The following is a 17,992-nucleotide window of genomic DNA, read 5'->3' on the forward strand; positions in this document are numbered from 1 at the left end:
GGTGTTTCTGAATTATAAGGCCATGTATGGCTTGATTAAAAAAAAAATGCAAGTAATCCACGTGAATGTTTATTTCCTACCAGAGTACAACTTACATACAGGAAATCACCAGATACTTGAAAAAGAATCTCTACATCTGTGCAACAAATTCCTCCTGAAGGACTGTCTTTATTGTGAGGTCTTCTGTGTTTCCCCCGATGGGGCACATGTCCCTCCTGTTTACAGCTGGCTTCCTCTCTTTCTGCAGCATTCACTGTGTATATCAGTTGCAAGGAACGACTGGGGGAAACACACTCCAGATCACTGGGCAATAGAGTCAACTGGGAATTGGAAGCTTGGCCTACAAGTAATTGCACGTGCCCCAGAGCAAGGCAATTTCCTTCCCTGGGCCCTTCCTGTCTTTGAAATGCAGACAAGGAGTCCTGCCACTTTGTGCCATGCTTGTTATGGGTAATAGATGCGAATGCTAGAAGTAGAATTTCTGGGCCCAGACCTCCCACTGAAGGAAAGCACTTTGTGTAACTGTTATACGACTTCATAGCAGCAATTACTAATGAAGTGCTATGGCAATGAGGAAGAGCTGGTGGCAGCCTCTCTCATGCTGCCTCTGCATCCTAGCAGCCAAGCTGCCCCTGCCCCCCTCAGCCGTATGATATAACATACACTGTCTGCTGACATCTTCTTTTGCTTGCCAGGCTCAACACTTTGTGAAAATCCAACAGAACAGTGCTGAGAGCACATCCTGAACCAAAGGGAGGTGAAGGGTGTGCAAAGAGGGGCTGCAAACAGCCAATCCTTCAAAATAAAACTGAGACAAGAAGGTAGATCAGCAGCAAGTGCTTACTGCTGGGGGGTTACAACAAGCAGTAGCTCCTGTTCAGCCCTGAGAGCACATGAGAAAGCTCCATCTCCATCTGGATCACTGCATATCACCTGGCTTCATCAGTCATGAATGCACCTAGGTATCCTAAAGGCTCACCTGAGCCAGGGGCTGGGATATGAAGTCTGGACCCATTAGTTGCAGGCGTTGCCACTTGCTTGATTGTGTATCAGCTCCTTCGGCCTGCATTGCCAAGCCCTGCGCTCTCCTGTGTAATTGCTTGAGGTAAGTAAATAGAACATTCATGAGATTTGGGTCCAGTCATTAATTATTTCTGAAAGGGCTTTTAGTGTGTGTTTCAAAACCTGAGACAGAAAATGAAGCATGTGACATCAGGATGCTTGCTGCAACAGGCAGAGCAGCACTCCCATGGAAAGGAAGGAAATCTGAAGACCTTTTGCTCCTCTTTACTTTTCACTTTCAGTCACCTGACCTTGTTCCTGTGTATATCCAAGGCTGCTCTTACAGCTATAAAGATCGGTTCAATGTACCCGACTCGGCCAATCCGGTGGCTGTCAGGATTTATATGTCAATAAGGCGCAATCCAGAGATTGCGGGCAGGCTCACGGCGCCCCGGCTTTGGGGCCGCTCTCGCCGCCGCTCGCGCCCGCCGCCGCGGGGGTGCGGAGCGCTGCCCCGGGGGCCGCCGCGCGGGAAGGCGCGAGCAGGCGCCACGGGCTCGGCTCGGCGGGCGGGGCGGCCCCGCCGCGCGCCCCTCCTCGGCGCGGTGCCGCGGGCGGGCGCTGCTGCCGGCTCCGCCCCGCCGGCCGCCCGGCTCCTCGCCGCGCCTGCTGCACGCTCGGTGCCGCCGGAGGTGGAAGATGGCGGAGCCGGCGCCGGACTGCAGCGCGCTGCTCGACGAGGATCTCTCCTCGTTCGTCTTCAACTACCTCGCTGACAGCCAGGTAGGGCGGCCGGCGGCGCGGCCGGCTGCGCCGCGCAGCCCGTGCCCGTGCGCGGCGACGCAGCCTGCAGCCCCCCGCGCGGGCGGGCGGGCGGCGGTCCGGGCCCTCCGCGGCGCGTAGCCGGGCCGGCGCCGCGCGGGGCACTGCGCCCGGGCCGCTGCAGCGGCAGCCCCGCCGGCCCCGCCGTGCCCGCACAGCCCCGCGCCGCTTTCAGCACCACTCGCACGTGGACTCCCGGTAACGCGGCGGGCACCGTCCCGGCCGGCCGGGCTCGTCCCGCTGCGCGGCTCGTCCCGCAGCGCTGCAGCGGCCCCGGCGCCGGGCACGGCGCGGCTGGGGGCAGCGGCGGCTCCGCGGGGGGCTGCGCGGTGGGGGCAGAGAGGAGCCGGGCTGCGGGATGAGTCATGGCGAGCGTCAGTTGCGCGCACACGGGCTGGCATCGGGGGGATGGAGCGGCGGGAGCGACAGGGGTCTGCATGCTGCGAATAAGCAACTCCAAAATCTGGATCGGCCCCTTTCTGCACGGAGCTGGATATTAAAATCAGATTAAGGTTCCTTGGCAGCTCCCGCACAATCACGAGAGCGAGCCGTGCTCGCTATAGGGCTTGCATGCTTTTCCATTTTGGGGGCTGGAAGAGAGGCACTATACAATAAGCCAGGCAGTGGCAAGAACCGTGACTGATCTGGGCTACAACCGTGCATTTTGCAGTCGGATTGATGAGCCTGGTGCAAGTGGGAAGAGTTTTCTGTAGTTATACATCATCCCTCCAGCCCTTCACTTTCATAACTGCAGATTACAAAAGAGCTTTGATTGTGAAGCTAACACGTTCCCCCCAGCCCTGACTCTCTCACCGGTTTAGCTTTGGGATTGCGAACAGCAGGAGCGTGTGTGTGGAGGGAGCACGGGGGACTAATCCTGCTGTTTGGGTTCAAAACAAGTAAGATCTCAAGACCTGGTAAATCAGATTTGCCCCTGGTGTGTGTGCCAGACAGAACCAGGCAGATCTTGCCACCAGCTAGATTGGTGTAGTCCCAGTGCCTCTCCTTGCACACACCGGCTCTGAGCGCTCCAGCTTGGCATGGGACACGGTCAGTTTGCCGGGGGCAGAGAAGGGGGAGGCGGCAACTTTGGTTGTTAACTAAGAGCTGCTGACAGGTTGATTACAGGAGAAGGATCAGGGAAGGTGAGAAGTGGTGAGAAGATTTTGTAAGCAGTTTGTGTTTTCTGATGTGGAAAGATTTATTATTATTGTTATTATTACTGGGGGGGATTGTTGGCTAGAGAATAGGAGGCTGCTTTTGTGGGATGTCATCCTGACAGAGTATTTCACGAAAGCTTCGCGTCCCACCAGCCTTATTACTCTCTGGGCAGGTGAAAGTTCCTGGCTCTGTGTCCCAGGGATAACATGTATGTTCCCTGGATGTTTGGCACGAAATGAAAAGCTTGTGGGATTGCAGCACACATCTGAAGAGTTGTTTCATATTGCTTCTTTCTGTTGGAATCTGATGCTTCAGTTTAGAATCCTTTTCCAAAAGGGAGCTGTTAGGAAGGAAAAAAAAAATCCTGAAAACCTTCATCCTTCCCTGGTGCAAAACCACCATGTTGTAAACATCCCCTGCAAAATTTGGGACTAGGAAATGGCCTATGATGAAATAAAACCTTTTTTGTGGCATCTCTTGAAGTAAGATTTGCAAGGTTTGTCCCCTCTCCTCCTCTCCCGTACATGCGGTAGATTAGAGGGAATGCTGCATGCACATGCACAGGGTTAGTGCTAGTCTGACGTCTGCTGGGTGTATAATGTTAAGAGCAGCACACGGATCTTTGCAGACTGCTGCAGGTTTCCTCAGAAGTGCTGTGCAGCCCATGTTTGTTTTATGGCACGGAGCTTGCGCTGGATAATTGCATTTCCTCTCTGCCTCCACGTGCACGGAAGGGTTAAGGGCTGGTGTAAGAAGAAAAGAAAAAGAGAGGAGGGAAGAAAAAAAAGATCCTCCAGCTATGATTTGCATGCCTTTGCTTAAGAAATGATTGAAGTTGTAAGTGTGCTGTGCTTGTACCTTAACCTCTGATGAAACTGCAGTGAAGGCTCCAGTCCTGGCTGCTGTCACATGCTTTCTTTATAACTATAAACGGGAGGCGGGTCCCAAGCCTGTGCTGACGTTTCTCCCCATTACTACCGTACTAGCCTCTGCTTACAACTGGGTTACTGACTTCTCAATGAAGCCTGAAAGCTGCTTCTGCAAAGTCCCCAGCGCTCCGACACAGGATCAGATTATCTTGAGAGGCTACAATGTCAGGAGGCCATGAGATCATGAATATTATCCATTTCCTTTGCGGAAATCTTGAAGAACTTGGTTCTTCTCCACTGTCTTTCCTCTTCTCTCCCTGTGCTCCTCCCCTCTCTTTCCTTTGCAGCAGATTTATGGAAAGGCACAGTTAGGGGCACGCGGGTGCCGGTGATCCCATCCCCTGTCAGAGTCCTCTGGAAGGCTCCCTGGGAGGTGCAGAGGGAAGGTTTAGTGTGGGCATTCGTGCAGGTCTCTTGACTATTTGGGACTGTGCTGAGGATGCCTGCTATCCTCTATTTACATATTGAGGACAGTCATGATTCACGTGGTATCTGCATTGCTACAGAAGAAAATCAGTATTTTTTCACTTGAAATGCGCCTTCCTCCTGCCACCTCCTTTTTATCAGAAGCAGGGGTTTACTTTACAGCAAGTCAAACCATGTGATTTCTGGGCCTGCTTATTCCATTTTGTGCCACTCTGCAGCTCAAAGGGGGGAGCTGACTGTACCTGGCTTGTGGCAGCCATAGAGGTGCTCGTGCAAGCATCGCGGCTGGGCATCCCTGGAAGCGTGAGGAGCAGCTTGACGCTTCTGGTTTCAATTTGTGTAAACCCCCCAAACAAAGTGCAGGGGGAGAAGGAAAACGAGGCCGCTTCTCAGGGAGATGCTTAAGATCACATGCACTGAAATACAATATCGCTTCTTTCACTTCTCAGCCTCCTGCTTGCAGCTGACCCACTGATGAGCGCAGAGAGCCACCGGAGCCCGTGGCTGAAACGTCGTGTGCTGGGTCAATTGTTACCCTTGGGAATTAGGTAGATGCCCAGACCTAATTCTGGCTCCTCCTCATTGAGCAAATGATATTTTACGTTGTTGCGTGCTCCTCTCCCAGGAACACTCCTGTGGTGGGGCCGGGCTCCTGAGGCAGCCTGAGGGCCGGTGCCAAGTGTGTCTTTGCCAGCCCAGCGTGTTGCTGAGGTTGCTGCACTCCGTGCCCAGGCCTGGGGGAACGCAGTCCCGCAGGAAGGCAACACTCGCCTCGAAGCGTGGCGGGCGGTGGTGGCTGCGCCGTGAGGCGGCGGGCGGGCGCTCTGCTGCGGTAGCTGTTACATGGGGTCCGTTTGGGCCGTGGCAGCGGGTGCGACAGATTGAGAGCGCGGGTGCCACAGAGGCCGCCTGCTGCCGCGGGAGATAGCGGCTGTGAGGAGCCCAGGGAGGGAGCATGTGGGGGAAGCAGGGCTGGCCCCAAGCGCAGGCTTCCCGGGGCCACGCTCTGGAGCAGTCTGTGTCCCTGCAGTTCCTGCTGTGGGAGGGCCCTGGTGGCTCTGCCGCCATGGGGCTCTTCTCGGCTGTGCCCACACATCCCTTCCCCACTTGGCGCCGCTGCGGAAAGGCATTTCTCCAACAGGTGAATAATTAAGGTCTTAACCTGCTGCCTCCAGCAAAGGGAGCTTTGTGAAGGGAGATGGATTTCTCTCCCACATTAACCTTTCCAATGTCAAAAGCCTCTTTGTGGCTGGAAACTCGGCTTGCTCCAGCACTTAACGTGCTCTCCTATGTCCCATGAAAAACGCCACAGGGCCTGAGGAAGCCTGTGTGGTTCCCAGCCGCTTGCTCCCCAGAGGAGAGGGTGCTAGCACACAAGAGCTGCCGGCTCCCTCCGCTTGGCTCATGGACATCAGTAGGCTCAGGAGCAGGGGCAGCTGCCGTCCCCTGCAAGGGGCTGTCCCTGGAGATGAAGCTCTGTCAGGGCTGCCGCATGTGGAGCTCCTGGCTGTCCTGCTGGGACAGCCAGGCCACATGAGCCCACTGTCAGGGCTGCCGCATGTGGAGCTCCTGGCTGTCCTGCTGGGACAGCCAGGCCACATGAGCCCACTGTCCCTGGCACCTCGGGACCCCGCAGAGCCAGGGGACCCTGGTGGGTAAACGCATTTTTCAGAGGAATCCTCTTCAGGCTCCGCTGCCGTGGCTTAGACTCGCTCCATGGCAACCCCGCGCAGCTTATATTTCTCGTGATTGTTTGGCAGCGTGAAGTGGCTGGGGGGGAGCTCTAAGCCCCATGCTGCTGCCGGGCCAGCCCTGGAGCTGGTGGCTGGTGGTGTGGGTGCCGGCCGGGCAGCACCTCGTCCTCGCGCTGCGTGTGAGCGCTCGCGCTGTGCTGCCTGCCCAGGGAGAGCCCTCCCTGCAAACCAGGGCTGGCAACCTGGGCAGCTCCCATCTTGTGGGCGTCAGGGGAATATGCTTTAAACTGCCTCTACTTGTAGCAAGCAGTCAAAGACTAAAGGTTAAAGTTAATGGTGCAGATGGTCAGGTGAGGCAAACTGACCTACTTTTGAGGACAGCAGTCCCGCTGTGCCAGAGGCACCAGGGAACGGGCTGCCCAGTGTGCTTTCCCCTCCTTATCACTGGGCGGTTTTACTCTTCAGCACTTTTTTCTTTCTTTTTTTTTTTTCCTCTGAGCTCTGGCCATGAGACTACACTCTTTATTTATTTATTTTACAATGGGAACTTCCAAGAAATGCCAAGGACTTTGCACAGATCTGGCTCTGCTCATAGTCTCACCAGCCACATCCCTGCTTTTGCTCCGTTTCCCTTCACCTCTGCAGGCAGAAGGCGCTGGGTTTGAACTGTTCAGTAATCTTACATTAAACCAGTTTGCTTTTGAATTAAGGGAAGGAAAAATAGAAGGTGGGAATCCTTCCATATGCCTATGGCTTGGGAGGACAGGGAGAAATCTATGGAGGAGCGGCTTCTCTCATCAGTGCCCTGAATGTTGGCCGGCATGCAGGCGGAGGGGCCTGGAGAAGGAGCCCTAGCCCTCGGGGTTTGCCGGATGGCCCCGTCTAGTAGCCAGGCCAACCTTTGATCCTGGGCGGCCCTGCAGGGCTTAGGGAAGCCGTTTTGCTTATCTCGCTTCCCCTGTGTCCCGAGACAAAGTGGCGGGTGCTGGATGGTGGCACCTCCCCAGCACAGGGCTGTGCCGGCGGGGGGAGGCCCGCGACGGTGGTTCTGCTGTGGCGGGAGAGGCCCCCGTGAGCTGTGAAGGCTGGGGTGCCCCTTCCCGCTTGGCTGGGGCAGAGCCGCGCGCTCTGCTCCACACGTGCTTTCCCGCTCAGGCGGTTCAGGCTGCACGCGGTGCCCCCAGCTCCCGCGGTGAGCGCAGCTGAGGCCACCGTATCTCTGCCCGCACGCGTTTTCTGAATTCTTCAGCCGTGCTGCTTCTATGCTGTGGATTTGCCGCCCGCGGCGCTGCTGAGCCATGCCGGGCAGGAAAGCCCCCTCTGCTGAGGTGGCCTCGTTGGCCGGACACCTCAGTTCCTGCTGCCATTTGCAGGGGGGCTGCCGCTGCTGCAGCTTCCCCGGCCATTGTGTGGCGGCCGGAGGAGCCGCAGGGGGTGGGAGCGCGCGTCATCCACTTGCAGCCCCCCAAATCTGCTCTCCTGCCTTGTCCCCGCGGAGCCCTTGTTTCCGAATTTTCGTGCACATCAAGAGCAAGGAAATCCTGTGGTGGGGGAAGCTGGAGGGCAGGGGCAGAGCGTCACTGAGCCCGTCTGCCTGCGGCGAGCGGTGCGGCTGAGGGGGAGGCTGTGCGCTGCAGGCGGACGGAAGCCCAGCTGCCTCGAGGCGCATTTCTTTTACTCGCTTGTAGGCCCTGCAAGGGCTCCTGGCTGCGCTCTGCAGAGGGGAGCTGTGTCGGGAACAAGCCAAATCGGGTGGCAGAAGTCAGGATGGCCTCAGACCCAGCACGCGTTTCGGGGCCATTTTTTGCTGTGTTATCAATCGAGGTGCCTCGCAGGAGTGAGTTGCGTTGTTCTTTTCCCACTAAAGCGCAAAGGGAACTGTAAAGTGTGGCAGGAAAGCGGGACACCGCTGCAGTCTGTGTGTGCACACGAGACGAGCTGCTCTGGGCTTAGTCCCCGGGCTGCTGGGCTGGGCTCACACAAACAGCAGTCAGCATCCATGCTGAGCGATGGTTGTGTACACATGTGGATAACACTAATGAGACGAGGGTTTAAAGCTCCTGCTTGCAACTCCCGTCAGCGGCCGGCACACAGGAAGGTTCCAGCTCGCCCTCCTCCCAAAGGCAGCCCTTCTCTGGGCGCCGTGGGCAGACCTGGGAAGCGGCGCTGGCAGCAACGCTGCTCCACGTGGCCGTCTGGTTTCCAGCGCGCTGCCCATGCGCGGGAAGGAGGCGCTGTCCCCAAGCCCGCGCGGGGGACGTTTCGCCGTACGGGGTGATTTAAGACTCTGCATTCAGGGCCCAGCTCTGCTCGCTCCCATTCAGCGCTTGCCTGGGGCAAACCAGGACACGGAAGAGCACGGCGGGGGTGGTGCAGTGATTTGTACCAGGCCAGCTGACGGTGCCCTTTCCTGCCACGCAGAGGTTGCTCACCTGGCACCAGCGCGCCTGGCCTGAACTTTGTTCCAGCTCAAGTCCCTTGCCCCTGATTTCCTGCAACTCGCTCAGCCTCAGTGCAAATGTTTGTGACTTTCATGGTCCTTTGATTTAAGCTAATAAAACTTTGTATTACTATCGGCTGCCTTTAAACTGCATCTCCTGAGCCACTTCCCCCGCCGCTCTCTCCTTAGGCCTGCAGCCCTGTCTCAAGCTGCACGTTTTTCAGAGACCTGCTCCAGCATCCTAATGGCAGGACGGTTTTTAAACCTTCTGTTGAAAAATGTAAACCACAGAGCTCTGCTGAGCTGGAGGTTTAAACCCACTAGCATCATGTCTCCTTGCGAGCGGGCTTATGTGCAGATAGCCATGGCCTAACTGTGCTAATAGTGAAAAGAGAAAAATCGCAAATGCATTTCTTGAAAAGGAAGCTTCTGCGTCCCTGAAGGTCCTACCAGCAGATGGGCACGTGCTGTTTTTGTGTGCTGTAACCCATTTCTCAGGTAGCAGAGCTCAGACCTATGAAAATTGTGTTGTTTTATCAGTTGAAAATGTTGGATGTTTTCAAAGCTTTCTTTTTGTTTGTTTGTTTTTGAGTCATGTCCTTTTAGGAAGGACTATGTATGTCTATTTATATGTGTTCTGAAAATGAAAGCACTTGGTACATGGCCCCAGAAACTCCAGCTATGAGTGTCAGCTGTAGAGAAGTTGCTTTTCTAATGGCTGACAACCAGCTCCAGCAGGCCCTGCTGCTCTGGCCCAGGTGGGCGCCTTGTGCCCAGGTGCTCTGGAGCAGGGACAGCTCTGTGCCCCATGGATTTAGGAGGAGAAGCTTTGGGCGTAGAGGAGACGCTCATGTGTACGTTGCTTCTCCTTGGTTGGCCCAGAGGTTTCCAGAAACTAGACGCAAGAGGAAGGAAGTTTGTAGCCGAGCTGTGAGGGGTGTTGTGGGGGAGCCACTCGGGCAGTGCAGACACAGAGGCCTCAATTCATTCACTGCTTCATCTTTAGCAGTGCCCTGAATGCCTCTGCAGCTCCGTGTATTCCTCCTCTTCTTGCTTTTGGCCTGTCTGGGTTTATAAATTTGCAAGTTTTGTGACTCTTCTTTGCCTGGTTGGTGTCTGTGTGGGGCCTGGGCAGCAGTTCCCGCTGGTTGTCCCTGCAGGGCGGCCTTCCTGCCCACGTGGCATTCATGCACGTGTGAACCGAGCTCCGAGGCGCGGGGCTGCCCGGGGATGGGGCGCTAGGGGCTTGGACTAGCTCATCTCCAGAGGTCCCTTCCAAGCTCAGCCATTCTGTGATCCACCTCAGCCGCGGTGCCCAGAGGGACTGGGAGTTCCCTCTGCCGGTTCCCCCTTGATTTGCACTCGCTGGGCCACGTGGGCCCCGGGCGCAGACGAAGGTCGAAGCGTGAAGGTCGGCTTGCCAAGGCGCCCTCGCTGCTGTGTGTGACGGCAGAGCGCAGACACCCACCCGGTCGGGAGGCAGAACAGAGTTCAAAGCGAATTGAAGCAGCTAGTCCAGGGACCATCCCCATTTCTGTTACTCCTTCATGACAGTCCAAGGACCTGAAAACACAGCTTTTAAGTGTCTCTCTATTTACATAACCCAAACTAACTCTTTTTGGAAAGAACCACTCTGTCTCATTTATATACCTAAATATAGCCGCTGTTCTTGAGAGAGGATTAGCATGGGAGTGCACTGGAGGATATGGGACCTTTGTGGAGGGGTGTTAATGGAGTTTAAACCTCTTTCAGTCAAGCCCTTTGGAGTTATTCCCTTGCTGTGACCAGGGTTTGCTTGCAGCTATCCTGGGGCAGCTGCTTCCTGCTGTGAACAGGGTGTGCAGGGAACAGGGACTGTGCTGGAAGGTGAACTGCAGATGTATATATATATATATGTATATGTATATTTTATGTCTCAATGTCTTTTGAGGAAAGGGCCCACCTATGGCCAGGCATGCTGTTTGTAAATGTGCTATTCCCCCTTGGAGTGGTATTCCAAAACACATCAAGCAGAGCTTAGCTGTAGGACAAGATCTCCTGGTCCTGTCCAGCGGGCTCTGGTGATGCTGTGACATCTTGTGAGGGTATTTCAGGCTGCTGGGGTAGAACTGCTGAGTGTGACATGGGATTAGGCAGGAGAGAAGAAAGGGCAAGGAAAAGCAAAGGTCCTTCTTTGCTTGGGTACATGGGAACATGCATCAAAGTCCACTGAACACATTTAATGAAAAATGTGTGATTTCTCTCATCTTGGCATTTTAAGGGGCACCTTTTTAAAAGTGCAGTTTCCCTCCGTCATGGATGTCCTACAGCATCTTGGACTGCAAGAGCAGACCATAGCTCTCCTTGAACCCTGGATTTACCACCAGAAGGTGGTGCTTGAAGTGCCGAGTTCTCCCACTTGCAGCTATGAGGCTCTTCGAACGCCTCTTGTAGCCAGGCCAGTTCCCTGCCCCACTAGCCCTGCTCCTGTCCCAGCTCCGCATGCCTGGGAGCATCCTGCATGCTTGACAAGGCCATACGTGGTGTCAGGATCTGGGCACTTAGCAAAACTTATGGACCAGCTGCTTTATATGAGCCATTGTTGCCATCTGGGTGAGTACAAGCAGAGACTTGGAGCTGGATTTGGCATGAGCAGTCTGATCGTCTTGCTAGCTTGCCTCGTGTCTCATGTTACCTGGGGATCCAGAAGGACTTGTGGATTGCACCAAAATATTGATGGAAATGTGATTTCTCGGAGAAGCACAGAGTTGCCCTCTCTGCTCTGACCCATGGTATGGGAGCCAGGGCTGCTCCATTGGCTCCTTCAGAAGAAGAGAGGAGCTGCCAATTGTGTCGCTGTGTGCCGGTCTCCAGGAACTCGGGACATGAGGCACGTGGTGTGCCGCTTAAGTCTCTGCAGCAGCTATTTATAAGCGTACAGAGAGGGGCACCTTCGCATGCCCCCTCCCCTCTGCCGCACTTTGAGGTGCTGACACTGAAGCCTTGGCCTCGTGGCCCGGTGCTGTCGCTCAGCCGAGCTGCTCCAAGCGCTAACTGATCCGTCTTGTGGTGCTGCCTCTGGTGGAGGCATGCAGGGGATGAGGCTGCTCTGCGTTTTCTGCAGGAAGGTGGAGGGTCCCTCCACTGCTCGCCTGTTTCCCTGCATGGAGGACCTCCTGCTGCCCCATCCTCTCCTTGGTGTGCCCCGGCCCAAGGCTTGTGCTGGGGCTGGAGCCGGAGCCGAGCAGCCTCACACTTCCAGGGCACGTTGTGCACGCTGGCTTTGCGCAGCACCCTTCTGTAACCTTGCAACCGCCCCTGCCGAGGTGTCCCCTGGGCTTTCCAGGTGTGGGCAGGGGCCTGGGCAGGTTTGGCTGTGTCCCATGGCACCTCACAGCTCCTCAGTAGGCTGAGGTGGCCTAGATCTGGGGAGAGGACCCTACCCCTTGGGTGATGCTCTCCTCAGGTCCGTATCATGAACCCCATGGAGGTTTGGCCATAGCACCATGGAGAAGGTAGAAGTTGCACATTGTGGGAGGTAGCAGCAAGGTGGGGATCCAGCCTGAGAGTTAGAGGCCCCCCTGGACCCCGATGCTGCGCAGGCAGATGGCTGAAGCCATCGCGCTCTGCTCCAGGGAATCCAGGTGTACATCAGGGACAGTCGCCCATCCCGAGGGCGGTGTTAGCTTCCCTCTAGATCATGTCCCAACCCAAGTGCGTGCACGGCAGTGCTCCGGTGGCAGCCCAAGCCGGGGCAGAGCAGGCAGCTGCCAGGGCTGCGCTGGGTGCCAGAGCCCACCTGCCCGCCCGTCTGTCTGCCCGGGCATGCACGCAGAGCCAGCTCCGGCTGCGGCGCCTGGGCCGGGCTCTCGGGTTCCGTCAGGCGTAAAATGTAATAAATAGGGCCATAAGCCTTTTACGAAGTCTATTTCCACTCTTGGATCTGGGATTTAATGCATGGCTGCTTAGAGAGGCTGAGGATTTCAGAGGTCAGCAAGGCTAATTGCACTGCTGTAATGAAAGGGCGCGCTGCAGGATCCCGCACGCGGGGCGGGAGGCGGCGGGGCCTGGCGCTGCCCCTGCCGCGGCACTGCCCCGGTACATGGGCACGCGTGTCCAGCAGTGCCTGCGAAACCCTCGCACGCAAACGCAGCGTGGATGAGGGATGGGCTTCCGGGAAGTGGTCTAAAAAGCTCCGGTGGCTTTTGGCGCTAGGGATCTGTGCCGTTTTTGGGGTGCATTTGGTTCCCCTTTGCATGCAGGTCCCTGGGAAACAGTTTGAGAGCATCTTGCTGGACCTTGCATAAATGGCAGTCTGGGGAAAGTCTCTGGGGGATCCTGTCCAGGGCTATGGGAGAGCAGGATCAGGGCTCTCTTGAACTGCAAGCATGTCACCCCTGTGCCTCTTCCCGCATGCCCCCTTGGTGCAAGGGCTTGACCGCGGTGTAGGGCAGAGCATCCCCAGATGAGGGAAGGGGGACTGCTGCCCAGCCAGCTCAGCTCTGTCTTTACCGGCCTGAAACGAGCCTGGGCTCTGGCTTCCTGCATTTTCCCCTTCTCAGGGCAGCCTGGAGCTGCTCCTCATCCCGAGCCAGGGATGCTGGGTGCTCGAGGACCGCAGGAGCAGCCGCCTGGGCCAGGATGTGAGGCAGCGGCAGTGCCGCGGTGAGTCCCAGCCCTGCATCGCGCCAGGCGGAGGACGCAGCTCCGCTCCGTTACTTTCCTCACCGATCCCGTCATCTCCATCTTGCGCTGGCGCGGTGATGTCGTCATGGCAACGGGTACAGCTGCAGTCGTGCCTGGTGCTCTGTGCCGGCTACTCCAGGAGTCTCACGGAGGCGGGGGAGCGCTCGCTGGTGTTGGGGTGACCAGACATGAGCACCTGTGAGAGGAGCAGGTGGGCGGTGAGGGGGGACAGCGGCGCTTGCTCCTGTGCCTGGCAGTGACTCACTCGGTGTTGGAGGCCATCAGGCCTCAGTTTCCTTGCCAGCTCTGAGGAGTGATGCTGCCCCCGCACACGCGCATGCACTCACTTCCTTGGAGTTGTAGCAGGCCCTAATCCATCAGCATTTGCCAATCCCAGAGAGAGCCTCTCAGAAAGAAGCTCAAAAAAGCACAGTATTGCTATTAATAGCGCCTTTTCACAAAGTTATCTTTAGCAGCACTGTTCCCACCTTCATTCATACCGGCTCTCACGCGGGTCTGATCCTGCTCTGTGGAGTAACCCCAGTGCCTTCATGTGAGCTTGCCTGGGTGCGGATCCCCTGCTCACCAGGCACACTTCGTGCTACAGCCTCTTGCCAGCGCTTCCTTTAAGTGTGGGAAAAGAGTCCTAAGTGTGAGGGGCCTTTGAGGATTCTTATCATTCACCCCATAAATTTAAGGCAGTATCTCGTAACACCTGTAAAAAGATGGCTTATCTTTTATATACTTGGAGTCTGTAGTCATAGAGGTTCTCAGGCTAATCATTTTTGGATTTAACAAGCTGCATCATTAGACTGTTTTTCCCTAATAACCAACCCTCCAAGCTGTCCTGAAGGCTGGGGATATTAGATTGAAGGACTGCTGGAACCTGCAGATTGCAAAAATTGCCTTTTCTATCCTCTTTGCTTAGAGTCAGGAGTGAACATCACATCATGTTGACCTGCATGGTGCTATTGGTGCTCGTTCCACACAGAGCAGGCTGAGTCCTCTAGCAGCAATGGGCTTCTCTGAAGTGCAGTCACAGGGGTAGTAGGGCTGCCACTCCATAGCACAGGACAAAGTGTTCCCAATATGATACCTCTCTTGGTCTCAAGTCATGGAGATGGTCCCTGGAGAACCTGCCAGCACCCAGGCTGCAGCCGGGTTTTGTAGGTCCCACCAAACTGCACTAGGTCAGCTGTGGAGGAAGCAGTGGGGATGGTGCACAGATAATTGAGGGCAAGGAGCATCATGCCTGGAGGTCAAGCAAACTGAGGATAGTGGACCAGAACTGTTCTGCTGCCCATACAGGCAAGTTGGGCCACAGCTTCCTGCAAAATGTCCTTATCCACTGAAGTAGCAGATGGAGATGATTGACGTGACCTTTCTAGCCAAACCTACTGGTGTGTGCGTCCCAGAACGGGCATGTGTGGGTGTCAGGCCCTGAGTTGGCCTGTCAAATCTTAATGATGCCTTTTGAGCTTGTTGCTTGTTTGCTTAGGAGCTTAGGCAGCTCACTCGTTTCAATAAATGGAAATTTAAATCCCTTTCTTTGGGGCCTATGCTGTGCTGAGGAGTACACAAATGGTTTGGTTTATTCCCAGCGCTGGCCTCACGAGAATGTCTGTCTTGTAGATGTCAGTCCCATCTTGGCCACCACTTCCATGGCTGATTCCTCAGCCAAGCTGGGTGCGCAGGGCTGAAAGCCCTTGGGATAACTGCTCTGGAGGAGCAGTTTTAGTGATCCCGAGGCCTCAGCAGTGTTTCATGTTTGCCACAGCAAAGGCTGAACCAGCCTCTCTCTTGAGGCCATGGTTTTCAGGGTGGCAATGATGCAAGGCAGAAAGGTGCCTGGGGCCCAGGGTGCTCCGGCTGCTCCATTTATATTTAGCCGACCCACTTCCAGAGGCTCTGCTGGAGCGAGGGGCTGCCGGAGAGGCAGTGTGGCGAGAAGAGGGCCAGGGAGGAGCTGACGCTTCTTGGCAGCCTCCTCCTCTGCCTCGCTGCCTCCCGGAGCCGGGGCTGATGGAGGCTTTGCCTCGCTGCTGAGGTGGGGAGTTGCAGATGCAGGCGCAGGCCCTGTCCACCTTGCTGCTGCCACTGCGGCCCATTTCCTGCCGTGCTGCTCCCCTGGAGCCGCAGGTGGACGGGCTCTGTGCCCACGCTAGCTTGCACGCGCGTGACGCGCGTGTCTGTGGGGAAATGTGGATCCAGGAGAGCGGGGACGGGGGTGTCGCTGCGCGCGCTGTGGTGGCTTGCGGCTGGCTTTGCGGCGCACCTGCATGGCCGGCCCTCGTGCCCGCTCTGAGGCGTAGGGCGCCGCAGCGCGCCGGCTCCCCAGTAGCCCACCCTGCCACAGCGCCTGGCTGTCCTGTCCCAGCCAGGAAGACTCTCCGGTGCTTCAACAGAGACACAAGCCTTGGGGCTGCCCTGGCGTATCTGCGCCAGGGGACCAGGCACCTCCGTCCTCCAGGAGGGCAGGTGCGCAGTCTCGCTTCCCTTGGCGCTGCCAGACTGAGCGTCTCCCTGCGCCTCGTCAAACAGCAACTTGGACCAGAGGCAGCGCGCGGGCCCGGCCGTGCCTGCGGCGGCTATCCCAGCACCCTGGAGCTCTTTGCTGCCACAGGGCAGGCTGGTGTTCCCACCACGGGGCTCCTCTCCACCCCTTCAGGCAAATCCGGCCCTTGCGGCTGCGGGGCTGGGGCTCGGCGCTGTGGCTGGTGTCGGGCCGCATGAGGCGGTGTGCTCGAAGGCAGGTGTGCGCATGCACACGCAAGACAGGAGCTGTAGCGTGAAGTCCCTCTCCTGCCTGCTGGGAGCCAGGCTTCCCGACACATGTGTGGGTGTGGAACTAAGCATGCCCTCAGGCCGGTCCTCCTGACACACGCGCCGCATCCCGCTCATCTTCCTACTCTGCCCCTTGGCAGGAGTGAAGGTTCTTCCCAGCCATGGTCCTTTCTGCAGCCTGGCCTGTTGAGCAGGCAGGATGGATGAAATGAGGAGGAAGAGGCACAAGTACCTTGGTTGTCTCTTGCATCATCCCTTGGAGGTCTTTGGCTTTCTGCCCTCGTTTGGCATCCTCTAGCAATGAGTCCCAGTCTCGGGAATGCCGTGCTGTTTGCTGAGGGTCACATCATCTCAAAGGCACAGCCTTGTAGTGCAGCATGGCGGCACCCACAGATCGGATTCCCAGAGAGGATAGATTACAAAGACGAGGACTGGCAGAGCAGCTGGAAACAGGAGGGTGGCCTGTAACTAAGAGGTGAGATGGATGCCCTGCTGTGGGGCTCACGTTTCCTTGGGCTGCTAATGACCCAGGAAGTAAGGGAGCAATAAGCCTCTGAAATTCATGCCCTTGACAACTCCAAGGACTAATCTCTTGTCTGCTCTGCTGCATGTTCTCACAGTGTTGTCTGATCACTGGGAATCCCTCCTGGCCCCCAACTCATCGCTTCTTCCTCCCAGCTGCCACCCTGCCTCTCCCATCAGTACCAGGAGCTCCCTGTCTTCTCTCCCATCCAGGGTTGGGTCCTGCTGGGGTAAGGTGGTTTTGGGACAATCTTTGAAAAACACTTCATTTCCAAAGCAGGCCTCTTGGTGACAAGCTTTTAGAAGTTGCCTGCTTTCCTACTGAATGAAGATATAGTGAAAATCTACTTTAAAGTAACTTGTGGAACTCCCTGCCACATGTTAGGTGGGTTCTGGGTTACTGAGCCAAGAGATGGATAGGACACCATGTTCATGAAGGAGAGACTCTTCTAAAATGTATATATTCATGGGTGTTGGCTGATGTCTTAGAAACGAGAAGTGGCTTGCCCTTGTGGAGAAAGCTCGCTAGGGTGTGTGAGAGTCCTCCTGTTCTGTGACTTTCTTGGTCTCTGTAGGGCAAGATGTGAAGTCTGGATGGACTCATACTGCTCAGCAGTGCAGGAGGAGGCCCCTGTGCTCGCTAGGCTCCTTGGCTTGCCCAGTCTTCACCCACTGTCCTGGGGCATAGGAAAGAGCCAGGACATGTCTGCTGGAACAGGGATGAGAAGGTGCCTGCCAGGCGGGATGCGGTTTGGTAGGAGAAGATTGGGTCCTTCCCCTGGGGGATTTTCTACCTTCCATCTTCCTTGTGGAGAACTTCAGAAACTATTTGGGTGTGAGCTAAAGACAGCTCTGCCCTATAAGCAGCACCAAGCCAGGACATGGTGTCAGGAGGCCCTGAGGCAAAGGCTTCTGAGCTGCTCTTGGCTGCTGGGCAGCAACATCTCCTGTGCAGCCCCAAGGGACTTCGCAGCCTCAGTCCCAGGCACAAGGACACATGCAGGAGCTGCTGGGGGAGTCCTTAGGTGCTGAGCCCCAGGGTGCTGAGCAGCTCCCTGCTGTGAAGGATTCACCGAGGTTGTGCATGACTGCATGCTCCCCCTAGCATCCTCCCATCACCTCGGATTTGGGGCTCTTGGGTGCTTCCCCAAATAAATTATCTCCTCAGATGTGGCTAGTCCCATCTGACGGGCTAGAGAGGACATTGTGTTCTGCAGACCTGGCTGACGCCACCTTGAATACCCTTTGGCTCTGTGTTTTTGGAGCTGTTGTTGGCACACCTGGAGAAAGGCAAGTCCCTAAGGTAGGTCAAAGTAAAATGTTTGCTGCGGAAAAGGAAATTAATTATAGGAGCTTTGCTTCACTCCGAGCAGTTGGAAAGGCTGATGTTTTTACTGTTGGCTGATAAAATAATTGTAATGACAAAACCTCAACAAAAGCAACACTCTTAAGTGCCTTCTTAATTAATAATTCTTAATAATTATTTGACGTCAATAGCCAATAAACATTTCAAAGAAAGGAAGCTGCAGTTAAATATCCAGTAACTT

At 56.0% G+C, this 17,992-nt stretch overlaps 1 protein-coding gene across 2 annotated transcripts in view; it reads left to right on the forward strand.

The window, feature by feature from the left end:
* The first annotated feature begins 1,666 nt into the window (after nt 1-1,666).
* Nucleotides 1,667-17,992, forward strand: part of PPARGC1B (PPARG coactivator 1 beta) — a 54,723-nt gene continuing 38,397 nt past the window's right edge. For both annotated transcript variants that reach the window (XM_088521521.1, XM_088521514.1), the window contains exon 1: nt 1,667-1,785. In XM_088521521.1, coding sequence (XP_088377647.1) covers nt 1,702-1,785 — 84 coding nt within the window. In that variant the 5' untranslated portion in view covers nt 1,667-1,701. The remainder of the gene's footprint in view (nt 1,786-17,992) is intronic.

Source organism: Tinamus guttatus, unplaced genomic scaffold (assembly GCF_059628265.1).
Source record: "Tinamus guttatus ecotype Peru unplaced genomic scaffold, ASM5962826v1 Tinamus_guttatus_pri_ptg000007l, whole genome shotgun sequence".
NCBI classification, from domain to species: domain Eukaryota; kingdom Metazoa; phylum Chordata; class Aves; order Tinamiformes; family Tinamidae; genus Tinamus; species Tinamus guttatus.